Here is a 16,294-nt window from a genome sequence, read left to right as displayed (position 1 = left end):
GGCAGTGCTGAACGCGGACCTTCCCTCACTGCGGTGTGAGCTATTAAATGCGTGCTGTAAAACGACAAAGAGGTTGTTGTGTACGCTGAATTTTACTCTTCTCACATATTAAAAAAATACATCATTATTCCTCGTGCGTTTTCCCTGTAAAGCAACGTGCTCCTGAGGGAGCAAACGCCAGCCCGGGGCCATTCTGCACCAGCTGAGAATTGAAGGAGGGTCTCCATTTCCTGAATAGGATCTGAAGCACGTAAGGGCAGAGCGCGCAGTCAGGGCCAGGTTTGCAGGGGAGCCCCGCACCTACCAGCAAGCAGCTATTGTTTGCTGAAGACCATTCGAAAACCTGATCCGGGGGCTGCCTTACACTGCGCCCAGCGGGGCTGACAGCAGCCTCGGCAAGGAAACGGCTGCAAAGCTGAGAGCGGCACCGCGACGCCTCTCTTCCATCGGGCGGGACCACATCTCTGAGGCTCTGCGCGATCTGCACAGCTCTGCCCTTGGTCTTCTCAAAGGAGAAGAGCCATGAAATAAATCCACACGCCACACATGTAACGCAAACGTAGCCTCAGCTTTTCCTTGCTTTTTCATACCGATGATGCCAGCACGACACGCAAGCTGCTATGTACGAGCAGAAGGAGGTGCGTGTGCGGTACCACCGCAACGGGCCGCAGCCCGGACAGCACGGCTGCCCCCCAGCCTCGCTCCGTGCCCGCAGCTACGGGGGGGCCGGGGCCGCCGCTGCCCCCCGCCCTGAGCCGCCGTTACCTTCAGGCCGGGCAGAGGGCGCGGTACGCGCGCAGCTGTCACCGCCTGCCCTCCATTCACAAAACGACGAAATAAATAAATAAGCGGGGGATGGGGACACGCGAACAGCGAGCGAGAGCCGTACCCGTCCTCCGCGGCTCGCAGCCAGTCTCTCTCCAGCCCCCCATTCATAAAAGGGAGCCGCGCATGCGCCGTGGCGCCTCGGTGCCCACCCATTCATAGAGTAGGGAGGCTGCGCCTGCGCAGTGGGGGCCGCTGCCCTCCCATTCATAAAATAGCCATTTTCCCAGGCAGCGGCTTTGCAGCACCGCGGCGGAGCGGGGGCAGCGGAGCCGCTGTCAGAGCCGCGCTCGCAGCCCCGGTCCCGGAGGGCTCCGCTCGCGTTGCAGAGATGCTCCTGGCTGGGATCCCTCGGGTAAGTGCGGGATTCGCGCTCGGGGGAAATGTTACGTGGATTTAAACTGGGAAAAATCAAGCCTGCTCCCCGAGGGAAAATCTCGCACTCCTTCTAGATGGATTTGTCCGTCCCCTTAGAGATCGCTGATCGCAAGCGTATTCCGCACCGTGACTTCTCTAACAGCGATTATCTGTAATTATATACAGTAGAGAGCTGCCCGGTGCTCCGCAGTCCAGAGGAGACTTCACATTCTGAAGAAATCTCCCTTTTCCTGCAGAATTTACATTTCTGTTCCTGTAATTCTTATTTATGCCTCTCTTCTACGTTCTCCCAACATCTGCATTCAGGGGATGGCAGAGGCAGGCAGTGCTGGCCCTACTTGCGGCAGGGCGATTCGTAGGGCTTTCCTACCAGAGCAACACTTCTCTCCCTGGTGATGGGGTGTCCTCTTCTCCTTTCTCTTCAGATAAAGGATCATAAATGTGTGGTCGCTTGGGCTGACAAATAAGAATTGGGTATTTCTCACTGTGGAATATGAATGCTGCTTTACCTACTTTCTCTCTTTTCCAAAGCCCTCTGTCCTGGTTGTGTCATGGAGTTCTGAGCTCTCCATGACAGGACACTCCAGAAATCAGGCACTGGTGTGTCAGGTCTCTCCTGTGTGACCTTTGCTCTTCAGCATTTTATTTCACACAGCTGTCTTTTTTTTTTTTTTTTTTCCCTGGCCTTTGTGCCTGATTCTGCCATCATCATTCTGGTCCCTATTTTGCTGTACATTTGGCTACCTCGGTGTTAAATCTGGATGGATTCTGTATCTTAAAGGCTAAATAAGCAATAAAAATGTGTGTATAGAATCATTTCATAAAGGTAAATGGAATGTGTTATGGATGGAGGGGAAATGTGTCTAGGCTGCTCTTCTCTACCAACTGCGTAGCAGAGATAAGCCAGGATTTTATTTTCTGGTACTAGTCCCGGCATCACAGGAGAAAGGCAAGCCTGGAGACGACATGTTCTGAAAATTCATTATCAGAAGGGGAATGGAAAAAGCAGACGGGGCATAAAAAGGCACAAAGGTCTTGGAGGAAAGCGGGACTGGAAATGCAGACCTTGGAAATGACAGTGCAAATGAATACCAGCATTAATCAGCAGAAGGAAAAAGCGTGGTGCTTTTTCCTCGAGTGACCAAGAGATGGGTCTCGTTTCTGGATTGATATCTTTTATGGATTCAACTTCTGCTTTAAGGGCTGTAGGAGAGGAAGGTGGAGAAATGGAAGACATCACTGATTAATCCAGAGCACAGAAGGCACGTTCTAGATTCTTTAAAACTTCTCCAGCTGCTGCCATTCTTCCAAACCACGCTAAGGGTGCAGGATGTCAAAAAATCAGCTTAGAATGGTGGTTTAATTAGGCAAAGGGAAATTTCCCAATATCGAGGCTCCCCCCTAGCTCTATATTTTGGGTTGAAGAATAAAGTTATAATTTGTGCCTGAATCACAGTGATCTTGATGACTGGCTTCCTCCTTCTCCATATAAAAATGACTGATAGCAGGAGGAGGGGCTGTTCTCAGCTATTGGAACCCCACTGGGGACGTCTCATTGATAGATGTGCCATTTTCCACGGGCTACTGTGTTTCTGTTGCTAGAAAGGACTCTATATTGGTAATGTAAAATCAAATGCACTATTTCTGAGCGCTGCAGTCCTTCTGAAATTCTGTGTGAGGTTTGTGCATGGGAGAAATAATTTGCTCTCCTCCTGAAACTGCAGAACAAAAGCTGTTTTTATGGAATAGTGACTGATTCCTGGATCACGCTGGGAAACGTTGCGTCTCCAAAAGCAGCCCCCCCCCCCCCCCCCAACCACCTCCCAGATAAAACTGCAATCTCTTCAGTGAAATGAAATTCGCCACCTCTGCAACACTACAGCAATAATTAATTCACAGCTCTGATGGTTTCCAAATACTGACCATAAAAGCCTAACATTCATTAATCACATTGCTGTGCGATTTTCCAGATTCAGCCCTATCCTTCAGCTTGCCTTTTTATAGGCAAGCAGTCACACAAGTGTTGCTTGTTTGTTCCTTTTCAATGCAACACGACGTAATTCCGTCAGATAATAAAATCCTTATAATACGGTCATCATTTGGTACCATTAGCTTAATAGATCACATCTGAGCTCAGTTTTCTGGCCTTAAAATAAATGTTCTTATCCAATAAAAGGCCTTTACTGAGAAATTTGAGTCCCTGGAGATCTGAATGTTCACTGGCCAAAATGTGCTTTATTCACTCACACCATAGGAACAGACTGGAGCTGGACAGAGACAGCTTCTTGGAAGTCGGCGGCTCTCATTTCCCAGCTCCTGAATCTCCCAGCTCTGGCAGCAGTGCAGGGCCTCCTTTCAAAAATGGCAGATTTCCCCAGTAAGCTTTCTAATTTTTTTTCCTCCTTATGAGTAGAGAAAATTCTAGCTGTCTTCGTGTAGACGAGGCTGTTAAGTGGGGGGGAAAAGGGTCAATACCAGCATTGTGTTAATGTCAATTCTCACTTCATGGAAAAGAGATTTTTTTTCTTTTTTATTTTTTAAATCTGCTTTTAAAGAATTCACTGCTCAACTCAAAATTTAAGCAGAATAAGTCAGTCTTAACGAACTCCAACCTCACACATCGCTCCGCATCGCACGTTTACAGCGCGCTTACCCAGGGGCCTCCTCCAGCTTCAAGCACAGCCTCCCTCATTAAAAACTTTTATTGAACCTTCTCCCTTGGGGCAGCAGCAGCACGTCCTCCTGCAGTGCAGAGCTCTGGGTCCTTCATGCCACCCGGAGGCCAAGGCCCTGCTGTCCCCCTGCAGCTCTCTGCGCCCGTGCTGCAGGAGGCGGCACACAGCACACGGCACGGCTGCTCCTCTGCCACCAGCAGGGCCCGGCTCTGCCTGCACCACGCTGTGCTGCACCCTGCGGGTCTTGCTGCTCTCTGTGCAGGTCCTGCTTTGTGGCAAGGAAGCTCTGGGCCCGGCTCTGCCTGCTGCACGTCCCACCCGCTTTCTCTCTTCCCACCCCCTCAGCCAGGAGCTGCTGATGGGAGAGCTGGCAGATGCAGAAGGCAGCACCTTTGAGTTGGCCCCAAAGCACCGTGGCTGCAGCTGAGAAGAACCCTTTCTAGATAAGATTTTCCAGACTATACAGCCAAACCAGCATAGAAGTGAGAATACAGGCATGACCGTTCCAGAAGTAGCAATAAATTAGAGGAAGGACCATTCACACAGGTTGCCATCGATTCTGAATGGTGCCAACATGCACAGGCTTTGGAATACGCACAGCCTCCCTTGACAACAAGATGCTCAAGCCTATTGTTTTCAATTATGACAGTTTCTTTGTATTCGGATGCATCTATAAAGACATCATTGTTGTGGTTTTTTTGATTCTTTTCCTTTTGAGACATTTCTGTCTCAAAATATCATATATCCCATTAGAGCGAAGAAAACAAGCAAATTTCCACAGTGCATTTACTGCCACTTTTGCTACAAATATTTTAATCTCCATTAGATGGCTGTCACTTTTCTCTGAGAGAATGGAATTCAGAATGCATGTGGATAACAGCAGGTCTAATGACAATAGCCAGGAGGAGGTGCAGCCTCGCTGTTGGGCAATAAGATGCCAGGGCCTCTGTGCCACCACTGAGCCACAGCAATGCTCCAGGGCCCTGGAAGGCTCTCTGTGACAGCAGTCAGGATTTGCCCTTTCATTTCTCTGCAGTAACTTCCCCATCCTTTCTTCACAAAAGTTTGTGGTGCTTCACAGTGTGGAAAAAATCTTGGAAGAACAGCAATCAAGTTCTTACTGAAAATTCAAGTTTGGTTTACTTTGCTGGAAACGCTTCTCCAGCTTACAGTAGGAAGGAAGGGGACTCTTCTGACCCTGTTACTTTTCTTCTCGCCCCACGTCATTATGGCAAGGAGCCTTGGGGTGGCTGCACAGATCCCATGGGCCCAGCAGCTCCAGCCCTACGGGACAGGTCTGGCTCAGCAGAGGTGCTAAGGCACAGCCCAGTGCCAGCAGCCCAGTGGAAATCTTCCTTAGGAAGAAATCAAGTGACTCCTGGTCGTCTGCCCTTTGTAAGTGTGAGTGCTGGGAATTTTTGGTGGCTGCGCTACTCCTGTGCTCATAACAGACCCCAAGCAGCCATCTGGGCTCTTCTTTTCTGTTACATTTAAGACTGAGCCCAGATGTGAGCACATCAGCATCTGCATGCTGAAGCTCTCATATCCCCCAGCAATGGCTGGGGCAGAGCAGCGCGCCCTGCATGGTGCTGGCTGCCTCACAGGACACGTTTTCCTCTTTTCCTGCTGACTTCAGTAGATGAGGCACTGAGGGGTTGCAGTCTCACATCAGTGCTTCCCACAGCCCAACCTGGGAACGTTTCTTCCACACAAGACCCAATTCCAGACACCAGAAGTCCTTTATTCTCATTATTTGTTTGTTACCACACATCTATAAAGCTGTTAAACGTACGAGGCCATATCAGAGCCATGAACTAATAGGTAATTGAGGCAGTTATGAACAGCATGCACATCTGCACTCATTAAACATGTACTTCGGGATCCTTTTTGTTTTTCAGTAACTGGAAGACAAGTTATCCCACATCACTTTGAAAATAAAAATGCCAGAACCTTATTGCTTTCAATTGCAGAAATGGCTCTGAATACATTAATGGGAATGAGCTTTCCTGTGGGTTATTATGGCTCTCTCACAGAATTGCCCACAAGGATGTCGCTTTCCATAACATTATGTAGGCAAGTCCAAAATCCTATTAAAACATAAGAACACTTTTGTTTCAACTTCATTTGACAAAAGAAAGAATCTTACGAAACTTCTGAGTCTGAAAACAACCACCAGAAGACTTCAAAACACCCACTGGTTTCCTACAACTCGAGGATTTGTAATCATCTTGTATAACAGGCATTTTAAATGGGCAATACCCAAACGGAGAGACGAAACAAGAACTGCAGCACGTTTATGGAGCTCTCTGAATCCAACATAGATCCTTTGGAAGGCAATATATTTTGACTTCAGAACGGTATGTGGGGAGCAGCCCTGCAGCTCCTGGATGGCACAGGGGGAGAGATTTTCTCTACATGGGACTGTGTTGATGTTTCTGCTTTGAAAAGAGCATCACTGTTTTACCTAGCTCTGAAGAATGAGTGAATCCCAATGTAAGAACATACGCCTGAATTTCCCTTCCTGTTGCCTGCTTACAGAAAATTGCCTGTACAATTGCATCCAGTGAATTTGTGCCCACGTTAATGGTATAATATGTTTGCAATTACTGATGATCAAAGGTTAACCAATTTTGTTTACAAGTACTGTGTATGGCATTTTTTCCTCAGAATTAAAATGCTATTTCCAGTCAGACTGAATTAGTGCAATGGATTACAAAGGCACTGCAGCAAGTTTCATAGCTTGTATGAAGTTATAGTGCTTAAGTATCCTGGATCTCCTCGGTTATCTCCTTGGATTCCACCTGATTATTTCTTCTATTTTTCTGCTCTCCTCAATCTACAATTTCCTCTAAATGCAACATCTCACTGCACTAAATCCATTCAATCCGAGCAATTAATCCAGTCTCTCTGAACGTTACCAAACTGATGCTGCCAGAAAGAGCCCTGTTCCCAACACCAGCAGCACGAAGCGCAGGGCCCAGCAGGCTGCTCTGAGCGGCTGGGCTCAGCCTTGAGCCAAGGAACCCCCGGCTCTTGTCCTTTGCCAAGGGCTGACGTTCAGCCTGCTCACCCCGAGCGCCAGCTGGGTGGGAGATGCGGTGCAGCAGGAGCCGCAGGTTCAGGAACCTCTGTGCAGCAGCGCCATCCTCACTGGTGGATGTCCGTGCACAGAATGCTCCTGGCAGGGAGCAGGGAAGGGCACAGCGTCCCACTCCTGGGACAGGAACAAGTGAATGTCTTACTCCTGCCTCCCCGCAGCTGCCTGGTGTCCCCATACATCCCTGCAGGCCGACTGCCTTTCGCAAGCAGACTCGCCTGTTTGTTCCAGCCATCCTGGCACTGGTTTGCAGCCACATTTTTCCCCCAAGGAACAAAATAACCAAAGAAGGACCAAGTGCTGATGCCTTCGGGGTGTCCCAGGGCAGGATGTCAGCATTCTCAGGCAGGTACACCTCAGCCTGCAAGAACTCATGGGAGCAGTCTAACTCTCAACTTGTTCCTGGTCCAACGCAAGCTCTTAACCAGAGCTCCCTGGGATCCCTGCTGTGTGTGAGGGAAGCACCCATCTCCTGCAGTACAGCCACAGCAGCCCTGTACCCCTCACTGTGCCACACATTTCTCTGAGTTCAGCCTGCTAACAGCTGGCAGGACTGACTGATGCCTGCCACAAAATCCAAAATCTCTTTTCCTAGGATGCAGGCATCAGGCTGAAAGCAGCTCAAGGAAAGACGTAGCTTTAGGGATGTGCCAGTGGGAGCATGCAGAAACTGAAACAAGCACACCGTAAGCTGCCATCATTGTTCCCATACACAGACCCCACAGGCAGGCCCAACACCCAGCTCAGCTCCAGAGATGCGTGACCTGGATCTGTCACCAACAATCTCACTGCAGTGCTGAGACCTCTGACAACAAGGCCACAGCAGCAGCATGGTCGCAGTCCTTGGAAAATCCCCTAAATATCAGTGATGTGCTTTGTTGACGTGTAACTCGTGAAGTGAGAGCAGCTAACTGTGGAATTCTTTGCTTGGCAATGAGGACTGGGCAGAAAGGAGGGACTGAGTGGGGCCGAACCGGTGGGTGTGAAAGTGCGGTGTCTGAAAGCTGAGCTGCTGCAAGGCAGACAAAGTCTGCAGGAGGGGTCAGGTAATTAGGAGAGCTGGATCTCACCTGGATCCAAAGGCTTTATCTGAAAGGATCCCGAGCCCAAATACCTGTGGGCTCTGCCCCACAAGCATTTTTTTCTCTTAGAAGGACAATTTGAAGCAGTATTCTAATGAAAAGGAAAAAAAAAAAAAGATGATGAATCATTTTCAGCATTAACTGTCCTGAAGTGGGGTACTTCGTGTAGGGTTCATCTCCTTCCTGTGGTAACTAACACTGAAATCCTGATTAGCGTTATCTTTTGAAGTCTTCCTCACATGGCTGTGTCTGAGCACACAGCACTGCTGGTTTTGGGGGTTTGGGAGTGACACACTCACTGCCTACGGCCACCAATTAACGTGATGATGTACCTTCAAGTGACAGCACTGGTAGTGCTGGGCCACTGCTGGCCACACAGCTCCAAAGCTGATGGAAACCAACCTGTTTGGTTGCCACAGTCCGTAGCACAGAGCACTGTTGGCAGTCAGCCTCACGTCCACCCCACGGCCAGAGGTGTGGGACAAACTGCACCGCTCTGCACAGCGCACCTCAAGGTAAATGATCTACGGATCCAGTCTGAACCTACAGCATGAGGACCAAACTCCAGAGACCACAGCAAGCGGGGCTGAACCCAGCCGGAGCACAGAGTCACACGTGAGAAGTGATCCGGGAGCTGTGGGGAGCTGAGGAAGGCAGCAGGAAGGACAGACGGACAGAGCAGCACGCCACCCCTCCGCTCGCCACTTCCTTCCCTTACCTCCCATCTTCAGCAGCTCTGCTGCACGGAGATGAGCCCAGCCAGCACAGCTGCCTCTCTTCAGAGGAAAGAAACAGCTGTGAAACCGCAGCCTTCCTGCGGCGCCCAGGGACGGAACGCACCGCTCCGCTGAGCTCAGCCTTGCTGCAAGTGTTTGTTATGTGACGTGGGGTTCTGATGCCCAGAAGGATGTTGCACTTTTTCCCCTCCACGTTCCCCGCAGTTGTCAGAATCATCGCTTATCTTTACTTATGAAATGCAGTGATTAGGAAATAGATGCTTTAAAAGCTCTTGTTGCCAAAGCATCAATGTATAATGAAATAAGTCTGGATGAATGAGAGAGACCCAGCAGAGAACATTGACTAGCAAAGAGGAGCAGCATGGCAGTGACCACTGCTGCAGGCAGAGGGGCGCTCTGCCCCCTCACGCTGTGCCATGCACTGCCCACACCTTGGAGCTCCTCCTGCAGGAGCCCATCTCCCATTGATCGCAGCCACACCGACGGGTTTGCAGCCCCTCCAAAGTCAAAGCAACCATTTGCAAAGATAACAGCAGGCCCTAGTAACATTTTTCCCTTTCTCTTTCTGAAAGTGTGCAGTTGTCCATGCTCCAATCACTGCAGTTGTTTTACATTTGGAGTTATATACATTTGGGGATATACTTTTACAGAAACATGCATTTTTCGTATACCAGCTGATCGCTGACCCGGTCCATACAGACCGCCCAGCATGGAGGCATTTAGTGCTATTGGAAAAGGTTCATTTATTTGCCTGAACACAAACAACTGGAAATGCCTTTGGCAGCTCCCTGCTTCCTTTTTCTTGATACCAAAGCCTTTCCCCTCCTGTAAAGCTCCGAAGCTTTACTCACCGCTTCTCTAAACTGATCTCCAACATTATATTATTTATGAATAAAGGTCACCCAGCGAGGAAATGGCACATCTACCAGAAAACAATGTGCACTTTCTAAATTTGAACCGAGTAGTTTCCGCTCTTTGATTTAAGTTTAGTTACTTCCTGTGGTTTCTTGTCCTACGCTGCTGTTGAATCTTTGGATCTCCTCCAGGATAAATTGCACTCTTTCAATGAAATTAGAAACTGTAGCAACAGAGGGCTCAGCTAGCAGAGCTGGTAAACAGCCCTGGAGCCAAATATCAGTGCGCTCGGTATTTTGAAGAAGAGCCCAAGCCCTGCAGGAGGCACAGCCCCACCTGGCTGCGTGCTCCCCAGCCCCCCCCCAGCCTGCTGCTCTTGTGCAACCCGAGAGCTGCTGAGTGGGATCTGCCTCCTCCCGCAGGAGGGATGGAAGCAGCCTTAAACCAGCAGCTCCCGGTGGGGATGGACGCTTCCTGAGGCTGAGCCGTCCTCGCACAGCTGATGCAGAGCCTGGGCTGCAAGGCAAGCATTACATCCCGTGCTCCTGTGAGGTTTTGTGCCTGCGAGCCGCTCTCTTGCATCATTTGGAAGGGGTCATTGTCAGCTGAGAGAAGCGCCCAGACACAGATAAGTCATTTCAAGCAGTTTGCCAACAAAACACATGTGAATGTACACAGTAACCCTGAGATCCCAGCAGAAAAAAAAAAAAAAAGAGAAACAACCACTGGAGAGCATGCAGTGATGGTGCCCTACCGAGGCTGGTGTCACTTATAGGCAAGGGTATGGAGTGGGAAGGAATAGCCAAGGAAGCAATGTGCTTTACACCCGGGCAGGCTCTGTGACTTCCTGCTCCACGACTTACAGTCTTTCTAAGAGATGTTGCATGACGAGTCAGTGCACTGAGCCCTGTTTGGCCTGGGGTTGGAGGATAACTCAATAACAGCATGCTCTTTCTCTCCCCCATCCCTTTTCTGTCTCTTCTCCTCCCCCCAGGACACCTAAGAGCATATTTCTCACCAGTGCTCAGGCTGCTTTATCGATGGAGCCCCGGATTCCCCACAACGTCACCGTCGTCCCCAACTCTGTGATGGTCCAGCCCCTGCTGGACAGCCGGATCCCCTACGGGAGGCTGCAGCATCCGCTCACCATCCTGCCCATTGACCAGATGAAGACGACCCACATAGAGAACGACTACACTGACAACCCCACTGCTCCCCTGCCGGCAGCCCCCAAGAGACCCCGGGGTCCCCATGAAGCAGCCCCGAGCCACACGCAGCGCTGCGAGCAGGACGTCACCCACCCCTGGATCTCCTTCAACGGGCGACCCAGCTCCATCAGCAGCAGCAGCAGCACCTCGTCTGACCAAAGGCTCTTGGACCACATGGCCCCGGCACCCGTGGCTGAGCAGTCCTCGCCCAGGGCGGTGCGCATCCAGCCCAAAGCAATCCACTGCAAACCCCTGGACCTGAAGGAACCCGTGTCTCAGGAACTGGATAAGCACTTTCTGCTGTGCGAAGCCTGTGGGAAATGCAAGTGCAAGGAGTGTGCACTGCCCCGGACTCTGCCGTCGTGCTGGGTGTGCAATCAGGCGTGCCTGTGCTCGGCGCAGAGCCTGGTCAACTACTCCACCTGCATGTGTCTGGTCAAGGGCGTCTTCTACCACTGCACCAACGAGGACGACGAAGGCACGTGTGCCGACCACCCCTGCTCCTGCTCCCAGTCCAACTGCTGCGCCCGCTGGGCCTTCATGAGCGCCGTGTCTCTGGTGCTGCCCTGCCTGCTCTGCTACCTGCCCGCCACCGGCTGCGTCAAGCTGTCCCAGCGCTGCTACGACCGCCTGCGCCGGCCCGGCTGCAGGTGCAAGAACACAAACAGTGTCATGTGCAAGGCACTGCCCGAGAGCAAAGCCAGCAGGGCCGAGAAGCCCTTTTGATAACTGGGGAAGGAGGGAGGACGCTCCCCAAGGGGGTGGAGTTGTGTTTTTCGTAACCTGTGTTCTGAGGATAACACGAGCTTTTCGCCTTCAGAGAAAGCAGAAGCGACTATTTCTACAGACTGAAGCACTTCGGGTCATTCAGGGTTTTGGGACTGGTCAGCATTTAACTTCATAGGGCCAAAGGAGGAATCTCAATCACTCGTAGCAAAGCCTGCGAGCCCACATACAACACAATGCACGCAGTGCTCACCGCCAGGACCCGCAGCCGCTCACTTACCGGTGCACCAGCACACACAGTTCCCACCACTGCTTGCAGAGCACCGCCTTGAGCTGACATCCGTTGTGGGATTCCTGTTTTCTCCCCTCCTAAGCCACATTCACTCCCAGCTGCAGGTGGAAAAAGTGCTCCTTCCCCCTGCCCCCAACCACCTGCTCCATTATCAGGGCCACCTGTGTGCAGCAAGCCCTTCCCTCGAGCTTTCTGCCTCCTTCAGAGGGTCTGAACCAGAAGTAGACACGCAGCACAGTGCTGTAGGGGTCTCAGCATTTAGGCAGGTGCTCTGTTGTGTGCTCACCTGCTCACGTTGCTTTGGAGTCTTCAGCAGAACGGGGTACAGGTCTGAGCCGTGTCCCAGCACTGCGCTGCTCTGCCCCGGTCTGTAGCACCAGGTTTCATCCCACCTAATGATGATTTTACGCCAACAGCACAAGCCTGCCCCAAAAGGTTTCAAATCCCATTTCCCTGCCATGTGCTCACTCCCAGAGCAAAAGCAGAGTAAACACAATCTGTGAAGTTCAGACATTCCACGTTTGTTTCTCCAAAACTCTCACCCCCCAAAGGCTGAAGCGCAGGATACACGCAGGAGCATTCGCACAATGCCGTCACCCAGTACCTCCTCTCTGGGACAAGCTCTTTGCTCTTTAGATATTCTTTCTTTTTCGTGCAGGGGGGGATTGGCACTTGCGTGCATCACATCCCACTCCCCTATTTCTATTGCTGCTGTTCAGCTCTTGCACCCTCTGTACAAAAGCAGAGAATGCTTGTAATGTTTATTTAGCATGAGCCCCAGTGGCAGTAACCCCATTGCTCTGACAGCTGCAAGGTGCCAACCAACCACCTTTGCCTGAGCACACCGTGCTGTCCTAAGTGGGTAGGTACTAATTGCATGCTGGAAAGGGATCCAGGCTATCTTTTCTCTTTATTTTTTTAATTAGAGGAAATTTCCTCAGTAAATGCACAGCAGTGACAGTGAAATGTCATTCCTAATTAGCAAAGCAATAGGCAGAGCTCGGGCAGCATTTCCAGGAGTGCCATTTGCTCGGCTGCAATGCAGTTGCTGCGTAGGGGTTGGCAGGAGTGTGCTGATGGGAGGTCTGGTGTCTTTTGTTTTAGGAATCCATTTACCTTGGATGACTTGGGGTTTGGTTACGTTTAATTGTGGATATTTAATGAATGGTGAGTTTTAAAAAAAGTTTCTATATTTATAATATTTGCTAGCTTGTATGTGATAAACTGTAGGAAAGGGGGCACGTCTGTTACCAGATACCAATTCCTATGGTTTATCCTCATGTTGAACATATGGGGACACCAGAAAGAAGGAAGCAGGTGGGGCTGTACCTATTGTCTTGCACAAATGAGAGGGGAAAATGTAAGAGGCAAATCAGCCCCTGACCAGCTGAGCTGTTGGTTGAATGTATAAAGTATAAGTATTTAATAATAGAAATAATTTCCCCAAGATACAATCAGGCCAGAAAATGCAGCAGGAGGGGCAGCTGCTATGGGAGCACACGCAGTAGCCAAATGGCCCCTACCTACAGGTCTCCCCTTTTTGACCCTCTGTCCTTGGCTGTTCCTGAGGGGTCTGTACTGAAAATCTGCAGCAGCAAATCCCATTGCTAGCTGCATGGTTCCTGCCAGGAACTGCAATGTCAGAGTGGTTACCACTGTGCCAACCCTGCGCCGTGCCCGCCCCGTTCCCCAGTGCAACGAGGCTTCCTCTCCTTCTACCTTCATTGTACATAGTTGTAAACTATTTCTCTGTTGGTTTCTTTCGATGCATAAATCCTGCTGTGATGTAAGCCCACCACTTGCTGGAAGACTGTACTGTGTTTGTGGATGTGTTAGAGCAGTGGTCGATGTAGCAGTGCTCCCCCACCCCGGGACCCCGCCAGCTCTGCAGCTCGGGGCAGCTGGGCTCAGAGGCAATAAGGTCCTGCTTTCCCCTCCTGCCCCATCCCAGTGCCTCCCTTCCCCTTTTCCTCTGACGGTACTCGGGTCTTGTGCCACCCCCAGGTCCTCCAGGCGCGGGCTGCGCTGCCTCTCACAGAGCGTTACCCAAAATTGCAGCCCGGTGCCGTGAGACCCATGGGGGGGCTGCAGCAGTGGCCCCAGCAATTGGCACTCACAGCCCCCGGTGCCCCCCGCCTCTCTGCCCCCCACCCCGATCGCGTCCCGCCACACGTGCACCCTGAGAAGTCACCACAGAAGGTTTTTCTTTGTATAGAATATTTATTTTGAAGCTCTATTTTAATAGTATTTATTTTAGAAAGTCTACTATTGTAAGAGTTCTTCTGTTTGTGAAGAAAAACAAGTACTGATGAATGTACTGATCTAGAAATTATATATATATATATATAAATATATATTGTTAAATATGTAAGTGGCTGTTGTGGTTTGACTATAAAAAAAAATAAATCCTGAGGATTGTTTGTAGCAATTATCCTAAAAATAGGAGTGCAGAGCAGCCCCAGGTGGCAGCCCGGGGGCTCAGCCCCGCTCCCATCCATCACAGTGCACAGGAGAACCGGAGCAGGGGAGCTCCTGGCTCTGCCCGCTCACAGGAGCAGTTCTCTCCTTCCCTCCCCACACATCTGGGAAGTCTGGGTTGCTGTTAGACTGCACTTACTGCAAAGCTGAAGCTCAACCCTTCACTTGAATGTTTGGCTGGAGATTAAAAACCAAGAGAGCAGTACTGATCCTACAGAGCCTTCCAGCCATTCAGCCCTATTCCCACTGCTGTGTTCTCATTTCCAGGCTGCACACAATGGCAGTGGGATGGGGATGGGCTCAGGGAAAGGACAGCAGGGCTCAGCACTGCCACTGCCTCCATCCAACACCAGTAGAACAGCACGTGCCTGGCCTCAGGCAGGTGCCAGCTTCCCAATGCCCGAGGCTGCGGGAAGAGAGCCACAGATGTGCTGTCCCATGGGATCTCTGGCACTTCATCTTGCACAGGGCAGTGCGAGCTCCTGCAGCCCTGCACAGTGCACAGCCTTGGCCAGGCTCTGCCCAGAGACCTCCTGAGGCTGTCACAGCATAACCACCAAAACAGCTGGGACCAACTGAGCCACGGGCTGTTGGCTTTCTTTCCCTAAACAAAGGTGGTCCAGTGGTCGAAGCGCTGGTCGGTGCATGCGCCATGAGAGAAATGTCACAGCACACAGGAGAGGGCAGCGGTGCAGCCTGCCTATCCCTGGCAGCACAGAGATTGGGGTTGCTGCAGAGAAATCCCAATCATCTGCATGAAACTTCTGTTCCCCATCACCTTCCAGAACACCCCGGGCCTTTCCATCCTATCTGCAGCAATCCACAGGCAGATGGCCTCCCACCACAACGCTGGGGCACAGACATTTCCTTTGGTAGAGACCCACCGGGGAGCAAAGTTCCACCAGGACTGCAGCAGAATGAGTGCCAGCTCCAGGCAGCACGTTGCACATTGCCTGCTCAGCTAACCCGGCCCGTGCCCTGTCCCCAGCAGCACGCCAGGCTGCTAAAAATAAGGGCCCAGTGAGTTTGTACCCATAGCTGTGTTTATTTACATGAGCTCCACAGCTCAGCTGTGACTCACAGGCAGAAACGCTGCGGTCCTCATCCCCAGCAGCAACCCGAGTGCTGCACCCAGCCCAAAGTGCTGCAGAAAAATAACAGAGAGGCAGCTGCTGAGCTGCACAGGTCCTGACACTGATGCCAAAAAAGTCTGCAACGGGGAAAAGATGCAGAATTTATGTTGTTTTTATTTAAAGCAGACTTAGCCAGGATGTGTAAATTTAAACTCGGGTTTGGCAGCACCGGCTGATGTCTTGCACATCAAGCTTTGCAAATATCAGCTCGGTGCTCACGTCTCTCTGCTGGAAGCACACCAGTGCAGCCTTGTTGATTGGACAGGAGATGTTAGAGTAATAACTTCTCATTCAAAATCATCCCCTTGTTGTCACATTAATTTTGCTTCTGTTTTCAATAACTGACCACTGAAGGGACCCAAGGCTGAGGACAACAGGCTGTGTGGCTCCAGCACAGCCCCAGCTCCTGCAGTTCAGGCCAGAAAGGGAATTTCTGGTGAATCCAAGCAGCCAAACCCCCATTCAGCAGTGCACTGCCTTGGAGGGGATGGGCTGATACTCACAGATGGGTGATAAAAACAAATTCTGAAATTTCCTGTAAAAAATATTCCGTTTGAATACATATTTAATAAACACCTTGAAATTTTTCCAAGGGTTAAACAAAACCTGACGACATGTGACAGTTTGGAATGGCTCCACAGCAGGAGGTGGGACAGGGAGAGCATCCAACATCCCTCCAGTGTGGGGGCTTTTATTTCTCTTCCCTCACACAACAATCATGTCACTTGCACACACACCAACAGGTACACAGTGCACATCCATGCAAAATGAGAGCGGATTGTTGGGAGCAGTTCCCCTTAATGAGCAT

The 16,294-nt window shown here is 50.8% G+C and overlaps 1 protein-coding gene across 1 annotated transcript; it reads left to right on the top strand.

Annotated features, from left to right (window-relative positions):
- Positions 1 to 1,087: 1,087 nt before the first annotated feature.
- Positions 1,088 to 14,128, top strand: SPRY4 (sprouty RTK signaling antagonist 4). The gene is made up of 2 exons (XM_042826605.1): positions 1,088 to 1,180; positions 10,644 to 14,128. The coding sequence occupies exon 2, from the start codon at positions 10,690 to 10,692 to the stop codon at positions 11,581 to 11,583; it is 894 nt and encodes a 297-aa protein (XP_042682539.1). The 5' UTR covers positions 1,088 to 1,180; positions 10,644 to 10,689; the 3' UTR covers positions 11,584 to 14,128.
- The last annotated feature ends 2,166 nt before the right edge of the window (positions 14,129 to 16,294 follow it).

Source organism: Centrocercus urophasianus, unplaced genomic scaffold, assembly GCF_019232065.1.
Source record: "Centrocercus urophasianus isolate 14NV4802_14NV808 unplaced genomic scaffold, USGS_Curo_1.0 seq_26, whole genome shotgun sequence".
Lineage (NCBI taxonomy): Eukaryota > Metazoa > Chordata > Aves > Galliformes > Phasianidae > Centrocercus > Centrocercus urophasianus.
This window is presented reverse-complemented; position numbering and strand designations above follow the sequence as displayed.

Bases quoted from the DNA above. Each gene is read 5' to 3' on its own strand.
- SPRY4 (XM_042826605.1), top strand. From the start codon at position 10,690: ATGGAGCCCCGGATTCCCCACAACGTCACCGTCGTCCCCAACTCTGTG.